General features: G+C 47.7%; 1 protein-coding gene and 1 long non-coding RNA gene across 2 annotated transcripts in view; one reads left to right on the forward strand and one right to left on the reverse strand.

Moving 5' to 3' along the window:
- Nucleotides 1–76: 76 nt before the first annotated feature.
- Nucleotides 77–2,515, reverse strand: SLC22A31 (solute carrier family 22 member 31). The gene is given in 5 exon segments (XM_055552343.1): nucleotides 77–493; nucleotides 859–970; nucleotides 1,534–1,748; nucleotides 1,860–1,968; nucleotides 2,068–2,515. Coding segments are annotated over 5 exon segments (1,191 nt in total). The 3' UTR covers nucleotides 77–186.
- Nucleotides 2,516–4,973: 2,458 nt separating this feature from the next.
- LOC129631884 (uncharacterized) overlaps nucleotides 4,974–18,476 on the forward strand; it is a 44,900-nt gene continuing 31,397 nt past the window's right edge. The window contains exons 1-2 of the long non-coding RNA XR_008704220.1: nucleotides 4,974–5,541; nucleotides 15,199–15,501. This is a non-coding gene — a long non-coding RNA (uncharacterized LOC129631884). The remainder of the gene's footprint in view (nucleotides 5,542–15,198; nucleotides 15,502–18,476) is intronic.

Raw genomic sequence — 18,476 nt, forward strand, 5'->3', positions numbered from 1 at the left:
CCAGAAGCCCCTTTCAGCCAAGAGTGGGGCCTGAGGGAAGAGCCAGAAAAGAAGCCAAGTTCCACGCATACCTTTATCTTCCCCACTTGGAGGGGGGCCAGGGCCCCTGGAAACAGGCGGGCTCCCCACCACCCTTCCAAGTCCCTTCCACCAGCACTGATGGGTGGCAGTGTCTCTGCAGCCTGGTCACCCCTCCTGGACCAGCTGTGTTCCTGCCCCAGGGAGGGAGGCTGGCAGCAGAGGCAGGAGGTCTTGGCGTGGGCGGCCCCGGAGGAGCGGGGAGCGGCACAGGCAGTCAGCGTCCTGCAGCGATTGGGGCAGCGTGCGGCCGCGGCTCTCCGGCAGCAGCAGGACACACAGCAGGGCGAGGAGCGCAAAAGATGCGAAAAGCACGTGTTGCAGGAAGAAGCCATGCCGGCCGTGCATTGTGGTGAGCGGGACAGCTGCCTGGCCCAGGAACCCAGCTCCCAGCACCAGGCCCAGCCCGGCCCCCCTGCAAGAGAGGGCGGTAGGACATGGCTCCACAGGGCGCCCAGTGCTCCCGGGGTGGGTACCCTTAGTGGGGGCCAAGGTGTGGGGGTCCCAGGAAAACACCTGAAAAGTCTGGGGGAAAGCTGCCCAGGAACCAAAGTTGTCCTTTCCGCTAGAAAATCCAGTCAATTTTCCCCTGGAATCCCACCCTCTCTGGGGGCTCTCATCTCTTGACTGCCCTGTCCTCCACTCCCGAGCTGATGGGCAGACCATTCTGTGACCAGCGTGCCCCTCACCACCCAGGAAGAGACAGCTGAACTCCCGTCCTGATGGCATGAAGCTGGGGAGTGTGGGGAGCATTGGGGTGTGCTGGCAGGGCCTGCTCACCTGATCACCGTGGGGAAGATCTCAGCCGAAAAGAGGCTGCTGAGAGCGGACACAGTCTGGGAGGCCAAGAGCCCCAGGACAGAGAGGAATAGCACCATCCAGCTGGGCAGGTCTGCAGAGGAGGAGAGTCTCCCACGCTGCCCACGCACCCTTCCTCCCCTCACCGTGTCTCCAGGCTCTGGGCCTCACCAGCTTTCCCTCTCTGCACTTGGAAGTTGGGGGTCATAGGCTGCCCTCGTTCAAAATTGTTAGTCGATCAATCGTGTCCAACTCTGCAACGCCATGGACAGTAACCTGCCATGTTCCTCTGTCCATGGGATTCTCCAGGCAAGACTACTGGAGTGGGTTGCCATTCCCTTCTCCCAACCTAGGGATTGAACCAGGTCCCTTGCGTTGGAGGCAGATTCTTTACCATCTGGGCCACCAGGGAAGCCCTCATCCAATCCAAACCCTTACATTAAACCCCTTCTACGGAATCATTTTGGCCCTCAACTCTTTCAGCCTCAGTTTCTCTGAGTGCACAGTGGGGAGATGATGGATGGGGTGAACAGCAACGTCATCCTGCCTCCCCAGCTCTGGGAGGGGGCTCATCTCAGAACTACCCCGCACACACACATTGGGCAAACCCCTGGCCAAACATGACAGCCCTGCCAGCCTGCAGGGCCCCACACTCACACTGGGCCCCTGCAAGGAGCAGCAGGGATGCCAGGACCAGGACCAAGGTGCTCAGCAGCAGGACTGAGCGGCGCCCCCAGAGATCCACTGTCAGGAGCAGGAAGACGGTGGCTGCTGCCTCCAGGCCAGCTGCCAGGAAGTAGGGCCAATAAAAGCTGGGCTCACTCGGGACGAGGCTGTGCAGGAAGCTGGCTCTGATGCCCCCACTGATGAGCCTGGGAGGGATGCAAAGCTACAAGCCCAGCCAGAGCCGGGTATCTCACCCAGGGGGAAGGTGAAGACCCCTCCCTCCCTCCCTTAGCCCACCCACACACCCCCCTCCTCACGAACTGAAGCCCAGGATGAGTGCGTTCCTCCAGGTGACGTGTGTGTGCCGGAGCTCCAGGATCGAGTGGTGCCGGGGCTGGGGGTGTCCCGCGCACAGCACATCCAGCTCTGTGGACCGGGAGACAAAATGGGGCACCAGTGAGGGGATGATGCCCTTCCTTCTTCCTCTAGCACTCAGGTCTCTCTTCTCCCTGGCTGGTCCGTTACCCATAGCCAGGGAGCTCTCCTCCTCCGTGCTGTTCTCGGGGTCCACACCGCTGGCTTTGGCAAAGTGCCACAAGATCCTCTTGGCTCGGGCTGGCTGCCCTGTGGCCAGCAGCCAGCAGGGAGACTCGGGGAACACGGCTGGAAACCTGCAGGGGTTGGGTGAGGATGCTGCAGGACCTCCCCGTAGGGCAGGAGCCAGTGGGGATACACAGCACATGACTCTCTGTGTCCCTGTCCCGTGCCCACCTGCATGGTGCTGAATGGTCAAAGGGAAGTGATACACATGGCCTCTGCAGTGGACATGACCCCAGCTCACTTACCCCCAAAAGAGCAGCAGCAGTCCCGTTGCCAGGGCGCTCAGTCCCTGCAAGAGTTGCCAGTCCTGGGCGAGCAGGGCCAGGCCGGGCAGCAGCAGTGTGCCCACCACTGAGAAGAGGCCAGCCCCCATGGAGAATGCCAAGCGGTTTGGGGGATCACACAGCTCCAGGCCTGGGCAGACAGGGAGAGCCTGAGGCCCAGGCCTCTCAGGAGGACTGCTTTGTCCAGGGAGGTGAGAGCCAGTGGCTGGAGGACCAGGACCTGGACGTCTGAGGCCAATGTGTGGCCTGTTCTGTCACCCAGGCCTACCCACGAAAAGCAGAGCCCACAGAGTAAACAGTGTCTCTCCTGCCTTCTGGAGAAGGGCCCTCAACTAGAGTGCCGGAAAGGCACCCTCCAATGGGTCAGAGGCCTAGCCTGAGTGGGCGCCTCCCAGGGCCCCCCATGGTACTCACGAGCCACATAGAGGGCGAGGGAGGCCCCTGCCAAGGCCCCCCCTCGAAGCAGCCGCAGAGTCAGCAGGGCGGGAAAGCTGGCAACCAGGGCCTCGCTGACCCCCAGACCCGTGGCCAGCACCAGGGAGCCCACAAACACAGCCCGGCGGCCAAACCTGGTGGGCAGCAGGGGACAGCCGTTGATTCAGTCAGGAGAGCTCAGGGGAGGGCTGTCTGAGCAGGAGGGAAGGGGCAGTGCCTCACCAGTCACAGCTCAGGCCCAGGAGGACACAGCCCAGCAACCAGCCCAGGAAGTGGTCCACCTGCTCCAGGGGCACCTTCCAGCCATCCTCACACACGAGATTCCTCTGTTGGGGACACCAGTTACCCGTCAGCTAGCCAAGACCCTCCTCTTCCTCTCCTGCCGGAGTTCCCTGAATGTCAGGATGGAAAGGACCCTAGAGGTCCTACCCCAATGCCTCCCTGGGCGGGGCTGCACCTGCTTTCTCCAGCCATCACCCTCCCCCAGGCTGGCCCCAAGGCCTCTCCTGCACCTCCCCCGCCCTATGCACTTGAAGAGCCACTTCCAGAACAGGCTGTGGGGCCTTGCTCACCGGCTTGTCCCAGCCAAGGGCCCTTGACCTCAGCTTTGCAGCTCTCTGCCTACCCTGTTCCTTCTTCCCAAGCTTAACATTATTTTGGGTCACACTACATCAGAGATTTTGTTTTAAAATCTGACTGCTTGTGAAAGCTGGTAGACAAGGAACTGTCACCACACCAAACAGGTGGGCAGGAAGAGAAGGCCCAGAGGGTTCAGGGCCCCAGAAGAGCCTGAGCAGGGATGTGGCAACCCTGTCCCAGTTTCCAGGCAGGTGCCCTTCCTCCCTGGGCTGGGGTGTGGCTGTGGGACATAGGCTGCCAAGAGGGAGGTAGGGGTGGGCAGGCCTTAGCTGGGAGGGGGGTGAGGGGGTAGGAGTTGGGGGGTGTGTGAGTGGAGGGTGGGGGTGGGAGGTCCCAGTTACCCCCTCCCAGAGTCCTGGGATGTCTCCATGGCATCCCTACCTCTAGGCCAGCCTGCACACACCTCACAGTGGAGAGACCTGCTCTTCAAAACGGAACTGACCAAATCACTCCTTTGATTCAAACTCTTGGGAACCCAGTCTGGACACCTACACAGCCCCAAAGTCACAGGCGGCTGGAATGTTCACGGCACTGCTGACCTCTGTGAACTCACCGGCTCAACTTCAGTTTACTGCCTCCGCCTCCCCAGACTGCCTGCCGACCTGGGCAGCCCCCAGCCTCAGACTCTGCCTTTAGGCCTGGCACCCTGCCTACTTGGACATCTGCTACACTGTCAGACAGGAGGGGGCTGACCCCCCAATCAAAAGCCCCAGGATGACAGTCCCCGTCGATCGAGGGCAGAAGAGCGAGGAGAACCCCAGGAGGGGACAGAGGGCAGGGGGGGCGGAGGGTGGGGGAGACAGAGCAGGGAAGCAGAAGACGAGGGACAGAGGGGCAAGTGCAGAAGACCTGGGTGACCGGGCTGCGCAGCAGGTCGGCGGCGGGCTGCGCGTAGTACCAGCCACGTGAGCAGGGCCGAGCGCCGTCGGAGCCGGCGCGGGGCACGGACTCGGGGTAGCTTAGCGGCAGGCAGGTGCTCGGGGCGCGCGCGGGGTCTGAGCCACAGTGGTGTGCCGGCAGCGCGGTGAGCAGGAGCTCCGAGCCCAGCGCCAACCCCAGCGCCACGCACGGTAGCCACGAAGCGGCGGCCAGGAGGCACCGGGCCCGGCCGAAGCCGCCGGCCAAGCGCAGAACCCGCGCTTCGGGCTCCATCCGAGGCCTCTGCGCTCTGTGGCGGTGGCGGCGGCGGGGCTTGAGAGGGACAGTGTGTGAGGGGCGGGGCCTTATAGGGGCGGTTTCGGCGGGGCGGGGTCTGAGAGGGGCGGTGTCTGCGCTCTGGCAGTTAGCGGGGCGGGACCTGGGCGGGGCACGGAGAGAGGTGGGGCGGGGCCTTGGACGGCAAAGACGGTCTCTGGGCGGAACCTGCGGGGAAAGCCCGGGTGAAGGGCGGGGCGAATGGGGATGGGGCCTGGAGTTGACGGGGGCGGGGCCCTCGAGGACCTGGCAGGTGAAGGGCTCGGGCCCGTGGTCTCGGGGGCGTGGTCAGAGAGACGTCCTGGCGCGGAGCGTGGTTTGGGGCGTGGCCAGAGGGGCGCTCACGTGCGCGCGAGGTCTGAGCGGTGTGAGGCTGCAGGAGACTCGCGAGGCGGCTTCTCGGTCGCCCTCACGGACCCGGGGCGGACGCTCCCTCAGGAGGCTCCGAGCCTGGGCGACGTGCGGGGGTCGCGGGCTGGATACTTCCTGGACCCCATGCCGACATGAGACCAGGCCTGCGGAGCGCGGGCCACCACTGCTCCCCGGCGGCCGGCCGCGGCGCTGCAGCGTGCAAGCGAGCGGCTCCGGCCGTCCAGCGCGGACAGTCCAGCTCCTGTGGCTTGCTCTGACCTTCCTGCGTGGCCATCAGGCTGCGGCCCCGGGGGAGCGTGGTGTCCGTAAGGGAGGGACCCCGCTCGGTGCTGTGCGTCCTCAGAAGTTTGAGGCTTATTGAAGGCTTATTGAGCAGATTTTCACTAGCGGAACGAGTTCATTCGTCCGGTGCTGGGCTTCCCTTGAGATGGGCTCATATTCGCTGCGCTTCGGCTTCTCCCGTCCCGAGAACAAGGTAAGTCGAGTTTGTTTTTCATTTTCCTTTTTCACAGGGAGGAAAGTTAAAATAGGTCCTATAGATTAAGCTTAATTTTTTTTTTTTTTTCTCCTGAGGAGCAATTCACATCACATAAAACTAACCATGTTTGGTACCGCCACCTTTCTCACCACGGAAGAAAACCTGGTACCGATTAAGTAACGGCGGAGTAATCACCGCTATCCCAGCGCCTCCAGCCACCTGGCGGCCGCCCGCCAGCCCGCGCGTGGCCTTTGGGGTCTGGCTGCATTATTCACTTAGAATAATGTTTTCCAGGTTCACCCACAGTGTCGCAGGTATCAGGACTTCATTCCCTTTTATGGCTTCATAATATTGCATTATGCAGATTCGTCACATTGTGCGTGTCCGTTCATCCTTTGGCGGACATTTAGGCTGTTTCCACTATTTGCCGTGAACATTTGTGTACAAGTGTTTGAGTCCCTGTTTTCACTTCTTTCAGGTGTATATACCTTGGAGTGGAATGGCTGGGCCCTGTAGTGAGTCTGTGTTTAATTTTTTGAGGAACCACCAGGCCATTTTCCACAGTGGTTGCGTATTTTGCATTCCCACCTGCGATATATGAAGGTTCCAAGTTGTCCACCTCCTTGCCAACACCTGTTTTCTCTTTAAAAAAAAAAAAAAAAAATCTATCTACATCCTGGTTGATGTGAGATATTTCAATGCGGTGTGTGTTTTTATTTTTTGTTTTGGCCCTACTGCAAAGCTTGCGGGGGTCCAGTTTCCCCAATCAACGATCAACCTTGGGCCCTGGCAGTGAAACCTCACTGAGGTTTTTTTATTTTTTAAAGTTTATTTATTTATTTTTGCTACGCTGGGTCTCTTGCTGCAGGCGGGCTTTCTCTAGCTGCAGCAAGTCAAGGGGTACTCTCTAGTTCCGGTGCACTGGCTTCTCCTTTCGGTGACTTCTTAGCTGTGCAGCGCCATCTCTAGGGCGCACGCTCAGTACTTGTGGCGCCCGGGCTTGGTTGCCCCGCAGCATGTGGAATCTTCTTGGGCCAGGGATCGAACCCGTTTCCTTGGCATTGGCAGGCAGATTCTTAACCACTGGACCACCAGGAAAGTCCCTGTTTTTGTTTCTAAATATTTATTTATTTGGCTGCCCCCGGGCTTAGTTGTGGCATGTGGGATCTGGTTTCCTGATCAGGATGGAACCCGGGCCCACTCTGTTGGGAGCAAAGTCTAAGCCACTGAACCACCAGGGAAGTCCCTCAGGGAGGTTTTGATTTCCATTTTCCTAATGGCTAGTGACCGGAGAAGGCAGTGGCACCCCACTCCAGTACTCTTGCCTGGAAAATCCCATGGATGGAGGAGCCCGGTGGGCTGCAGTCCACTGGGTTGCTAAAAGTCGGACAGGACTGAGCGACTTCACTTTCACTTTTCACTTTCATGCACTGGAGAAGGAAATGGCGACCCACTCCAGTGTTCTTGCCTGGAGAATCCCAGGGATGGGGAGCCTGGTAGGCTGCCGTCTATGGGGTCGCACAGAGTCGGACACGACTGAAGCGACTTAGCAGCAGCAGCAGTGACATTGAGCAGACTTTCATATGCTTGTTGGATGTTTGTCTTTGGAGAAGTCACTGCTGAAATGTTTTGCCTGTTTTTTACTTGGGGTGCCTGCCTTTTTGTTGTTGAGTTGTATGAGTTCTTTGCATATTATTCCGAATCCTGGCATCATTAGATATATGTGCAAATATTTTCTCCCATTCTCCCATTTTCACTTTCTTTATTGTGTCTTTTGATGTACATGTTTTTAATGCTGATGAGCTTCTATTAATTTTTTCCTTGAGCTCATGGTTGTAGTGTCATATGTAAGAAACCATTACCAAATTCAAGACCATGAAGACTTATGACTTCTGTTTTATAGTTTCCACTCTTGACTTAGGGCTTTAATCTAAATTAATTTAACTTAATTTTATATATGTGATAAGGGTCCAACTTCATTGTTTTGCATGTGAATATCCAGACTTCCAAGCATCATTTGTTCAAAGATGTATTTTTTTCCCATTGCATCATGTTGGCACCCTTGATTAAACCAGTCACGTGGTTAATATATGGACTCTGAATTTTATTCCATTGATCTATGTCTGACCTCATGTCAGAAACATAATGTCTTGAAAACTGGAGCTTTGTGCTATAATTTTGAAATTGAGAAGTGTGGGCTCACCAATGCTTTTTTTTTTTTAAAGATGATTTTGACTATTTGACTATTTTTCACTAGCAACTCCATATGAATTTTAAGATCACGTTTTCTGTTTCTGCAAAAAAGAATGTTGGGCAGTCTGTAGAATGCTTGGGGAATATTGCCCTCTTAACCATATTAAGTTTCACAACATGTTTTTTCATTCATTTAAGTTGTCTTTAGTTTCTTTCAGAACGGTTTTATGGTTTTGGTATATAAATCTTGGGCGTGATTAAATTTATTCCTAATTTTTTTTAATTGTTTTTTATGCTATTGTAAGTGAGAGGTTATCTAATAAATTTCCTTTTCAGATTGCTTACTGCTTGTGTATGGGCTTCCCAGGTGGCGCTAGTAGTAAAGAATTCACTTGCCAATGCAGGAGATGCAAAAGACGTGGCTTGGATCCCTGGGTCAGGAAAATCCCCTGGAGAAAGGAATGGCAACCCACTCCAGTATTCTTGCCTGGAGAATTTCGTGGACAGAGGAGCCTGGCGGGCTACAGTCTATAGGATCGCAGAGAGTCAGATACAGCCAAGCACAAAGCACAACAAGTGTATAGAAATACAAGTCATTAAAAAAAATAAAAACTGGTATCCAACAGTTTTGCTGAACTTCTTTATCAGGACTTTCTATTAATACATGTGACACCAAGTCATCTGCCTATAGAGACAGTTTTACTACTTCCTGTCTAATTTGGATGCCTTTTATTTCTTTCTCTGACTAGAATTTCTGTTATAGTGTTGAATGTGTGTGTGTTAGTCGTTCAGTTGTGTCTGACTTTTTGTGACCACAGGGACTGTAGCCTGCCAGGCCCCTCTGTCCATGGAGTTATCCAGGCAAGAATACTGGAGTGGGTTGGCCATTCTCTTCTCCAGAGGATCTTCCCGACCCAGGGATCGAACCCGGGTCTCCTGTATTACAGGCAGATTCTTTACCGTCTGAGCCACCAGGAAATAGAAGTGGTGAAAGCAGTCCTCCTTGTCTTGCACCAGATCTCAGAGGGAAAGTTTTCAGTCTCTCATCACTGATTATTGTATTAGCTTTGGGTATTTGGGATGTTAGCTTGGAGACATGTTGAGGTACTCTCCTGCTATTCCTGGTTTGAAAAGTGTTTTATCATGAAATGATGCTGGATTTTATTGAATGTCTTTTGGTATTAATTGAGATGATCATGTGGTTTTTTTCTTCCTTCTATTCATGTGATATTATGTTGATTGATTTTTGTGTGTGGAACCACCCTTCTATTCCTTGGATAAGTCCCATGTGCTCATAGCGTATAATCATTTTCATGCTCTAGTGGATTCAACTTGCTAGTATTTTCTTTCTTTTTTAAAAGAATTTTATTTATAGATGATTTACAGTGTTGTGTTAGTTTCAGTGCACAGCAAAGTGTTTCCGTTATACACATATCCATTCTTTTTCAGATTCTTTTCTCATAGAGGTTATCACAGAATATTGAGTAGAGTTCTCTCTGCTATACAGTAGGTCCTTGCTGATTATTTATATTATACATGGTATTTTGTGTATCTTAATCCCAAGACCCTGATTTATCCCCACCCCATGTCTCCCCTTTGGTAATCATAGATTTGTTTTTGATGTCTGTAAGTCTGTTTCTGTTTGGTGAGTAAATTCATTTGTATAATTTTAAAAATTAGATTCCATGTGTGAGTGATATTTGATAGTATTTTCTTGAGGATATTTGCATCTGTTTTCATAGGATCCTGTCTTGCAGTTCTTTGCTTTGTTGTTTTTGACTTTGGAATCAGGGTTGTGCTGTCCTCATAACTTAGGGCATGTTGAGTAACTTCAGTGATGTTCCTTCCCCTTCTACTTTTGGAAGAGTGTGGTATGGATTGGGGTTAATTCCGTAATGTTTGGTAGAATTCACCTGTGAAGTCATCTGATTCTGGGCTCGCTTGCTCGGGCTGTTTTTGTTTCCTGACTTAGCCTCTTTATTTCTTATAGGTCTATTTAGACTTCTGTTTCCTCTTCAGTTTGGGTAGTTGTGTGTTTCTAGATATTTGTCCTTTTCGTCTGGGTTTTCTAATATGCTGGCATTGTTTATTGTATAACCCTTCCTTGTTTCTGCAAAATCCATCGTAATGCCAGCTTGTTCACTCCTGTTTTTAGTAATTTGAGTCTTTTTTCTTAGCTTATATAGAGAATTGTTCATTCTACTGAACTTTTCAAAGAACCAACTTGTTTTGCTCTGTTGTTTATTTCATGTATCTTCACTCCAGTATTTATCCTTTCCCTCTTCTAGTGGCTTTGGGTTTAGTTTTCTCCTCTTTTTCTTGTTCCCTAAGGTGTACTTATTGACTTCATTGTTTTGTATGTAGCAGTCGTGTACAGCTGTAAGAGTCCCTCGGTGTTCCTCTGCATTCACTGCATCCTTTGTGTTTTTTCATTTTCTATAGTCTCAAAGCATTTTTTAAAGTTTCCCTTGTGATTTCTTCTTTGACTCGTTGGTTACATAAGTGTTCTTTAATTTCCATGTGTTTGGAATTTTCCGCTTTCCTTTCTGTTATTGATTTCTAGCTTCATTCCAATATGGTCAGAGAAGATGATTCGTGTTGCTCCAGTCATTTCAGATTTATTGGGCGTTGTCTTGTGCCTTGTTGGTAGAATTGTCTGGTGCCTTGTGCCTTGTGACCTGTTCCTTTGAGATTGCTCCACGTGCACATGAGAAGGGTGTGTGTTCCGCTTTAGGTGAGATGTTCTCTATATGTCTGTTAAATCTGACTAGTGTATAGTGTTCAGGTCCTCTGTATCCTTACTGAATTTCCATCCATTATAAAAGTGAGAAATGGAAGTTTTCAGCTATTGTTGAAGAACTGTCTATTTCTCCCTTCAATTCTGTCAATGTTTAGTTCGTGCATTTGGGGGCTGTGTTATTTGGTATGTATATAACTGTTATATTAACTCCTTGATGGGTTGACTTTTTAAAAATCAATATATAATGTCATTCTTTGATTCTGATAACAATTTTAGGTCATATTCTGTTCTGATTTTAGTATAACCACCCCAGCTCTCTTCTGGATTTACTTCTGCATTTATTTATTTGTTTTATGTATGTCTTGTGTTTTTGTTATGTTGCTCAGTTCTTATGTTACTGCCTGCTTTTGTATTTAGTTCATTTTTTAAAGCATACATCTTGATTCCATTCTCTTTTCCCATATTTTTTTTAGTGATTTGTTCATGGTTACCTTGGGAACTACAGTTCTTATATTATGGCAACCTTAAACTTACTTGAATAATATTTAAATGGAACTTAATAATACCATGTTTGTATTATTTGAATAATACCAGTTAGTTTCAGTATATACTTTGTTCCTGTATGTCTCTATCTCTCCTTTAGATAGATACTTTAATAGATTACATCTTTTTTACAGATTACATCTTTATATATTTTAAGACTTACAATGATTGCCTTGTGCATTTGTCTTAAATAATACAGGGAAAAGGGGAGTTATAAGCCAAAATACAGTAATAGTGGCTTTTAAAAATATTTTTTATTTTTAGCTTTTCTTCATTTAATATTCATTGCTAATTTCTTGTCAGGACTTTACACCAGTAGTGTCCTTTTTTCTTTTTTTAATTTAATTTTTAATTGGAGGATAATTATTTTACAATGTTGTGTTGGTTTCTGCCATACATCAACACGAATCAGCCATGTGCGCATGCTCAGAAGCTTCAGTCGTGTCCAGTTCTGGTACCCCATGGACTGTAGCCCACCAGGCTCCTCTATCCATCAGATTCTGCAGGCGAGAATACTGAAGTAGGTTGCCATTCCCTTCTCCAGGGGATCTCCCTCACCCAGGGACTGAACCCAGGTCTCCTGTGGCTCCTGTATGGCAGGTGGATTCTTCACTTCTGAGCCACCAGGGAAGCCCCAGTAGTAGTGGCTTTTATGCTTACCTGTGTGTTTACCCTTACTGTTTGCTATTGACTGAATTGTGTCCCCCAGAATGCATGTGTTGAGGCCCTAACACCCAGTGGGATAGTATTTGGGGTGGAGCCTTTGGGGGGTATTTAGTATTGAGGGTAGAGCTCTCAGGATGTGACTACTGCTGCTGCTGCTGCTAAGTCACTTCGGTCGTGTCCGACTCTTAGCGACCCTAGACGGCAGCCCACCAGGCTCCCCCGTCCCTGGGATTCTCCAGGCAAGAACACTGGAGCGGGTTGCCATGTCCTTCTCCAATGCGTGAAAGTGAAGTCGCCCAGTCATGTCCGACTCTTCGCGACCCCATGTACTGCAGCCTACCAGGCTCTTCCGTCCATGGGATTTTCCAGGCAAGAGTACTGGAGTGGGGTGCCATCTAGTCCTCTTAATAAGAGGAGAAATGAGAGAAATCTCTCTCTCTCCCCACCGTGTGAGGACATAATAAGAAATTGGCCATTTGCAAGTCAAGAAGAGAATCCTCACCAGTCTGCCAGCACTTTAATCTTGGGCCTTGCAGCCTCCAGAACTTGTGTTCCTTACTTTATTACAGTTTTGGATCATGGTCTGCCATCCTTTTCTTTCCACCCTCAAGGACTCCGTTAGCATCTCTGTAGAGTGGGTCTACGGGGAATTAACTTTTGCTTATCTGGAAATATCTTAATTTCTTTTTCACTCTTTTCTTTTTATCGATATATATTTTATTTAAATATAATTGACTTACTATGTTGTGTTAATTTCTGGTGTACAGCAAAATGATTTGGTTACATATATATGTATATGTGTCTATATATACTTTTTAATATTCTTTTCCATTATGGTTTATTATAGGATATCGTGTAGAGTTCTCTGTGCTATACAGTAGGACCGTGTTGTTACGCATTCTATATATAAAAGGTTACATCTGCTCAACCCTGACCTCCCTTCCACCCCTCCTCCAGCCCCCTCCCCCTTGGCAGCCACCCGCCTATGTCTGTGATTCTGATTCTGTCTCACAGATTGGTTTGTGTCACATTCAGGATTTCACATATAAGAGATGCAGTATTTGTCTTTGTCTTTCTAACTTATTTCACTGATTATGAAATGAAATGAAATATGATAATCTCTAGTTGCATCCATGTTGTAGCAAATGGTATTATCTCGTTATTTTTTATGGCTGAGTAGTATTCTGTTGTGTATATATGTACCACATCTTCTTCATCCACTCATCTGTTAATGGACGTTGAAGTTGTTTCCGTGTCTTGGTTGTTGCGAGTAGTGCTGCTGTGAACATAGGGGTGCGTGTGTCTTTTGTAGTTCTCTGCAGATGTGTGGCAGCAGTGGGGTTGCTGGGTCACATGATAACTGACTTTACTGTTTAAGGAACTTTCATACTGTTTTCCGTAGTAGCTGCACCAACTTACGTTCCCACCAGCAGGGCACAAGGGTTCTCTTTTCTTCACACCTTCTCCAGCATTTGTTACTTGTAGACTTTTTAATGATGGCCATTCTGATTGATTTGAGGTTGTATCTCATTGTAGTTTTGATTTGCATTTCCCTAATCACTAGTGATGTTGAGCATCTTTTCACGTGCCTATTGGCCATCTGTATTTCTTCTTTGGAGAAATGTCTATTTAGGTCTTCTGCCATTTTTCGATTGGGTTGTTTTTTGTTGTTGTTGCTATTGAGTTGTATGAATTGTTTGTATATTTTGGAATTAAGCTCTTGTGGGTTGCATCATTTACAGATATTTTCTCCCATTCTGCAGTTGTCTTTTCGTTTTGTTTATGGTTTCCCTTGCAGTGCAAAAGCTTGTTAAGTTTGATTAAAGTCTCATTTGTTTATTTTTGTTTATTTATTTATTTATTTTTGTGTGTGTCAGTACTTCTTTTTTTTATGGTCAAGCTTTCTTTTTTTTATTTTTTTAATTTTATTTTATTTTTTAACTTTACAATATTGTATTGTTTTTGCCATATATTGAAATGAATCCGCCACAGGTATACATGTGTTCCCCATCCTGAACCCTCCTCCCTCCCCATACCCTCCCTCTGGGTCATCCCAGTGCACCAGCCCCAAGTATCCAGTATCATGCATCGAACCTGGGCTGGCGACTCGTTTCATATATGATATTATACATATTTCAATGCCATTCTCCCAAATCATCTCACCCTCTCCCTCTCCCACAGAGTCCAAAAGATGACATACAGATTGCTAACAAACATGAAAAGATGCTCAACATCACTCATTATCAGAGAAATGCAAATCAAAACCACTCTGAGGTACCATTTCACACCAGTCAGAATGGCTGCGATCCAAAAGTCTACAAGTAATAAATGCTGGAGAGGGTGTGGAGAAAAGGGAACCCTCTTACACTGCTGGTGGGAATGCAAACTAGTACAGCCACTATGGAGGACAGTGTGGAGATTCCTTAAAAAAAACTGGGAATAGAACTGCCTTATGATCCAGCAATCCCACTGCTGGGCGTACACACCGAGGAAACCAGAACTGAAAGAGACACGTGTACCCCAGTGTTCATCGCAGCACTGTTTATAATAGCCAGGACATGGAAGCAACCTAGATGTCCATCGGCAGACGAATGGATAAGAAAGCTGTGGTACATATACACAATGGAGTATTACTCAGCCATTAAAAATAATACATTTGAGTCAGTTCTAATGAGGTGGATGAAACTGGAGCCTATTATACAGAGTGAAGTAAGCCAGAAAGAAAAACACCAATACAGTATACTAACGCATATATATGGAATTTAGAAAGATGGTAACAATAACCCTGTATACGAGACAGCAAAAGAGACACTGATGTATTTTTGTTTTTATTTCTATTGCTTTAGGAGACTGACCAAAGAAACCATTGGTACAATTTATGTCAGAGAATGTTTTGCCTGTGTTCTCTCCTAGAAGTTTCATGGTGTCATGGCTTCTATTTAAGTCTAAGTCATTTTGAGTTTTATTTTGTGTAGGCCATGAGGGAGTGTTCTAACTGCATTGACTTATATTCAGCTGTCCGACTTTCTCTCACGTGGCTTTCAATATTTTCTTTGTCTTCCCACAATTTGATTATAATATGTGGTGGGTTGACTTTGAGTTTACCCTATTTGCAGTTCATTGTGTTTCTTGGACATATGTACTCATTTGTTTACTCAAAATTGGGAATTTGGGGCCATTTTTGTAATATTTTTTTTTCTTACTCCTCTTTCAGGAATTCCTATAGTGCATGTGTTGGTATGTTTCATGGTGTCCTACATGACCCCAAGGCTGTGTTCATTTTCTTCCTTTCTTTATTTTTTGGCTGTGCTAAACAGCATGTGGGAGCTTAGTTTCTCGACTAGGGATTGAGCCTGCACTCCCTGCAGTGGAAGCATGGAGTCTTAACCATTGGATGGCCAGGGAAGTCCCACCAAGACTGTGTTCATGTTAACTCGTGCTTTTTTCTTTCTGCTCCTCAAACTGAATAGTTTTGGTCAACTCCACGATTGTGGAGTCTTCTGTCTCCTCAGGTTTGCTGGTGGACCGCTTGCTGCTGCTAAGTCGCTTCAGTCGTGTCCGACTCTGTACGACCCCATAGACGGCAACCCACCAGGCTTCCCCGTCCCTGGGATTCTCCAGGCAAGAACACTGGAGTGGGTTGCTATTTCCTTCTCCAAGGCATGAAAGTGAAAAGTGAAAGTGAAGTCACTCAGTCATGTCCTACTCTTCGCGACCCCATGGACTGCAGCCTACCAGGCTCCTCCGTCCATGGGATTTTCCAGGCAAGAGTACTAGAGTGGGGTGCCATTGCCTTCTCCGGGTGGACCGCTTAGGTGAGCTTATTGTTTGGTTATTTTATTGTGCTGTTTAGTTTCAGAGTCTCTTTCCATTTGTAGTTTCTGTATTTTTATTCATGTTTTCATTTTATTACTATGTTGTTTTCCTGCTTTACTGTAGTTCTTTGTGATTTTCTTTAGTTCATCAAACATTTAACACAATATATTTAATATCTATGACCAACAATTCCAATGTCTGGGCTTCCTCAGGGATGGCTTCTGTCAAAAATTTTCCCCTGTGAATTTGACATATTTTCCTGTTTCTGTGTTTTATACTTTTTTCTTGAGAATGGGCTTTTTTGAATAATATGTTGTGGCAACTTTGAAAATCATTCTTATTCCTCAGGGATTACTGAATTTTTCAGGGCTGGTTTTATTGTGACTTTTCCAAACTATTTCTGTACATTTCTTGTAGTTACAGCCACTAGAATCTCTGGTCCATGATCTCTGCAGTCAGCCAATGACCTGACAAAGATTCCCTTAAATGTTGGCCTCTCAAAAGGGGGAAAGCCAGCAAAAATAAACACTGTCCCTTGACCTCTGCAAGAATCCACCTCAGCCCATGGAAGTAAACAGTGCCAGTGTCCTGTGTTCTGGCCCCTTAGTCATCAAAAGCAGCGGTTAGCGACCAGAACCTAGAATCCCTGTATGTAGAGAAAGGGTTTGTCTTGCTCTTTCTGGCTCTGACAGGCTCCCCCAGAAACATGGGCTGCCGCCTGCATGGCCAGGATGGGAGATAGCTGCTGCTTTCACGCCACAGGCTGGAATTTACCTAAATATACCCACTTTTTCATCCAGCTCTGCCGCACAGGTGCACATAGAACAGTCACAGTGCCAGACAGTTTCTGCCAGCTGATACTTACTTAGGTGGAGGGCAGTTCCTGGAGCTTCCTGCCCTTCTGTGCTGTTACCAGAATTTAGCAGCTTATTTCTGCATTAAGCATTCCCAGGTATTGAAAATGTTCAGTTACTTTCCAGAGATCTGTAAAGGTTAAGTCTGACATGATTTTTACCCTCTGAATTGTTGCTTTTAACAGAGGGATGGAACTTTGGACTCCTGCTCCACCAGTTTTAGTGATGTCACGCCTGTGTTATCTTTTTAAGAAACTCTTTTCCAAGTAGTTGTGCCATGTTACATCTTCATCATAAGTATACCAGACTGCCAGTTCTCGCCAATTCATAGTGTGTTCAGGGTGTGTGTGGACCTTAAATTGGAAAGACGTCACATCATTCTAGTTTGCACGTCCAGTTGTATGCTGGTGGTGGTTGTTCAGTCGCTCAGTCATGTCTGACTCTCTGTGACCCCATGGACTGCAGCTCACCAGGCTCCTTTGTCCTTCACTGTCTCCTGGAGTTTGCTCAAACTCATGGCTGTTGAGTCGGTGATGCTATTTAACCATCTCATTCTCTGCTGCACCCTTCTCCTTTTGCCTTCAATCTTTCCCAGCATCAGAGTCTTTTCCAGAGTTGTCTCTTCACATCAGGTGGCCAAAGTATTGGAGCTTAAGCTTTGGCATCAGTCCTTCCAATGAGCATTCAGGATTGATCTCTTTTAGGATTGACTGGTTTGATCTCCTTGCAGTCCAGGGACTCTTCAAGAGTCTTCTCCAGTACTACAATTAAAAGCATCAGTTCTTTGGCACTCAGCCTTCTTTATGGTCCACCTGTCACATCTGTACTGGAAAAACTGTAGTTTTGACTGTGTGGACCTTTGTCAGCAAAGTAATGTCTCTGCTTTTTAATATGCTGTGCAGGTTTGTCATATTTTTTCTTCCAAGGAGCAGGCGTCTTTTAGTTTCATGGCTGCAGTCCCTATTCGCTGTGATTTTGGAGCCCAAGAAAATAAAGTCTGTCACTGTTCCCCATCTATTTGCCACAAAATAGCAAATAGATGGGCCTGGATGCCATGATCTTAGTTTTTTGAATGTTGAGGTTTAAGCCAGCTTTTCACTCTCCTTTTTCACCTTCATCAAGAGTCTGTTTAGTTCGTCTTCACTTTCTGCCATTAGAGTGGTATCATCTGCATATCTGAGGTTGTTGATATTTCTCCCAGCAACCCTAATTCCAACTTGTGATTCATCCAGCCCGGCATTTCACGTGATGTACTTCATGTAAGTTAAATAAACAAGGTGACAATATACAGCCTTAATGTACTCCTTTCCCAATATTGAACCAGTCCATTGTTCCATGTCTTGTTCTAACTGTTTCTTCTTGACCTGCATACAGGTTTCTCAGGAGACAAGTAAGGTGGTCAAGTTTTCCCGTCTCTTTAAGAATTCTCCACAGTTTGTTGTGATCCACATAATCAAAGGCTTTAGAATAGTCAGTGAAGCAGAAGTAGATTTTTTTTTTTAAATTCTCTTGCTTTTTCTGTGATCCAAGAGATGTTGGCAATTTGATCTGTGGTTTCTCTGCCTTTTCTAAATCCAGCTTGAACATCTGGAAGTCCTCAGTTCACAAACTGTTGAAGCCTAGCTTGAAGGATTTTGAGCATTACCTTGCTGGCCTGTGAAATGAGCACAATTGTGCAATAGTTTGAACATTCTTTGGCATTGCCTCTCTTCAAATTGGAATGAAAACTGAACCTTTTCCATTCCTGTGGCCACTGCTAAATTTTTCAAATTTGCTGGCATACTGAGTGCAGCACTTTTTCAGCATCATTTTTTAGGATTTGAAATAGCTCAGCTTTAATTCCATCACCTCAGCTTTGTAATAATGCTTCCTTGAGAGTCCCTTGGACTGCAAGGAGATCCAACCAGTCCATTCTAAAGGAGATCAGTCCTGGATGTTCTTTGGAAGGAATGATGCTAAAACTGAAACTCCAGTACTTTGGCCACCTCATGCGAAGAGTTGACTCATTGGAAAAGGCTCTGATGCTGGGAGGGATTGGGGGCAGGAGGAGAAGGGGACGACAGAGGATGAGATGGCTGGATGGCATCACTGACTCGATGGACGTGAGTCTGAGTGAACTC

This window comes from Bubalus kerabau, chromosome 17 (genome assembly GCF_029407905.1).
Source record: "Bubalus kerabau isolate K-KA32 ecotype Philippines breed swamp buffalo chromosome 17, PCC_UOA_SB_1v2, whole genome shotgun sequence".
In the NCBI taxonomy this organism is placed as follows: Eukaryota; Metazoa; Chordata; class Mammalia; order Artiodactyla; family Bovidae; genus Bubalus; species Bubalus kerabau.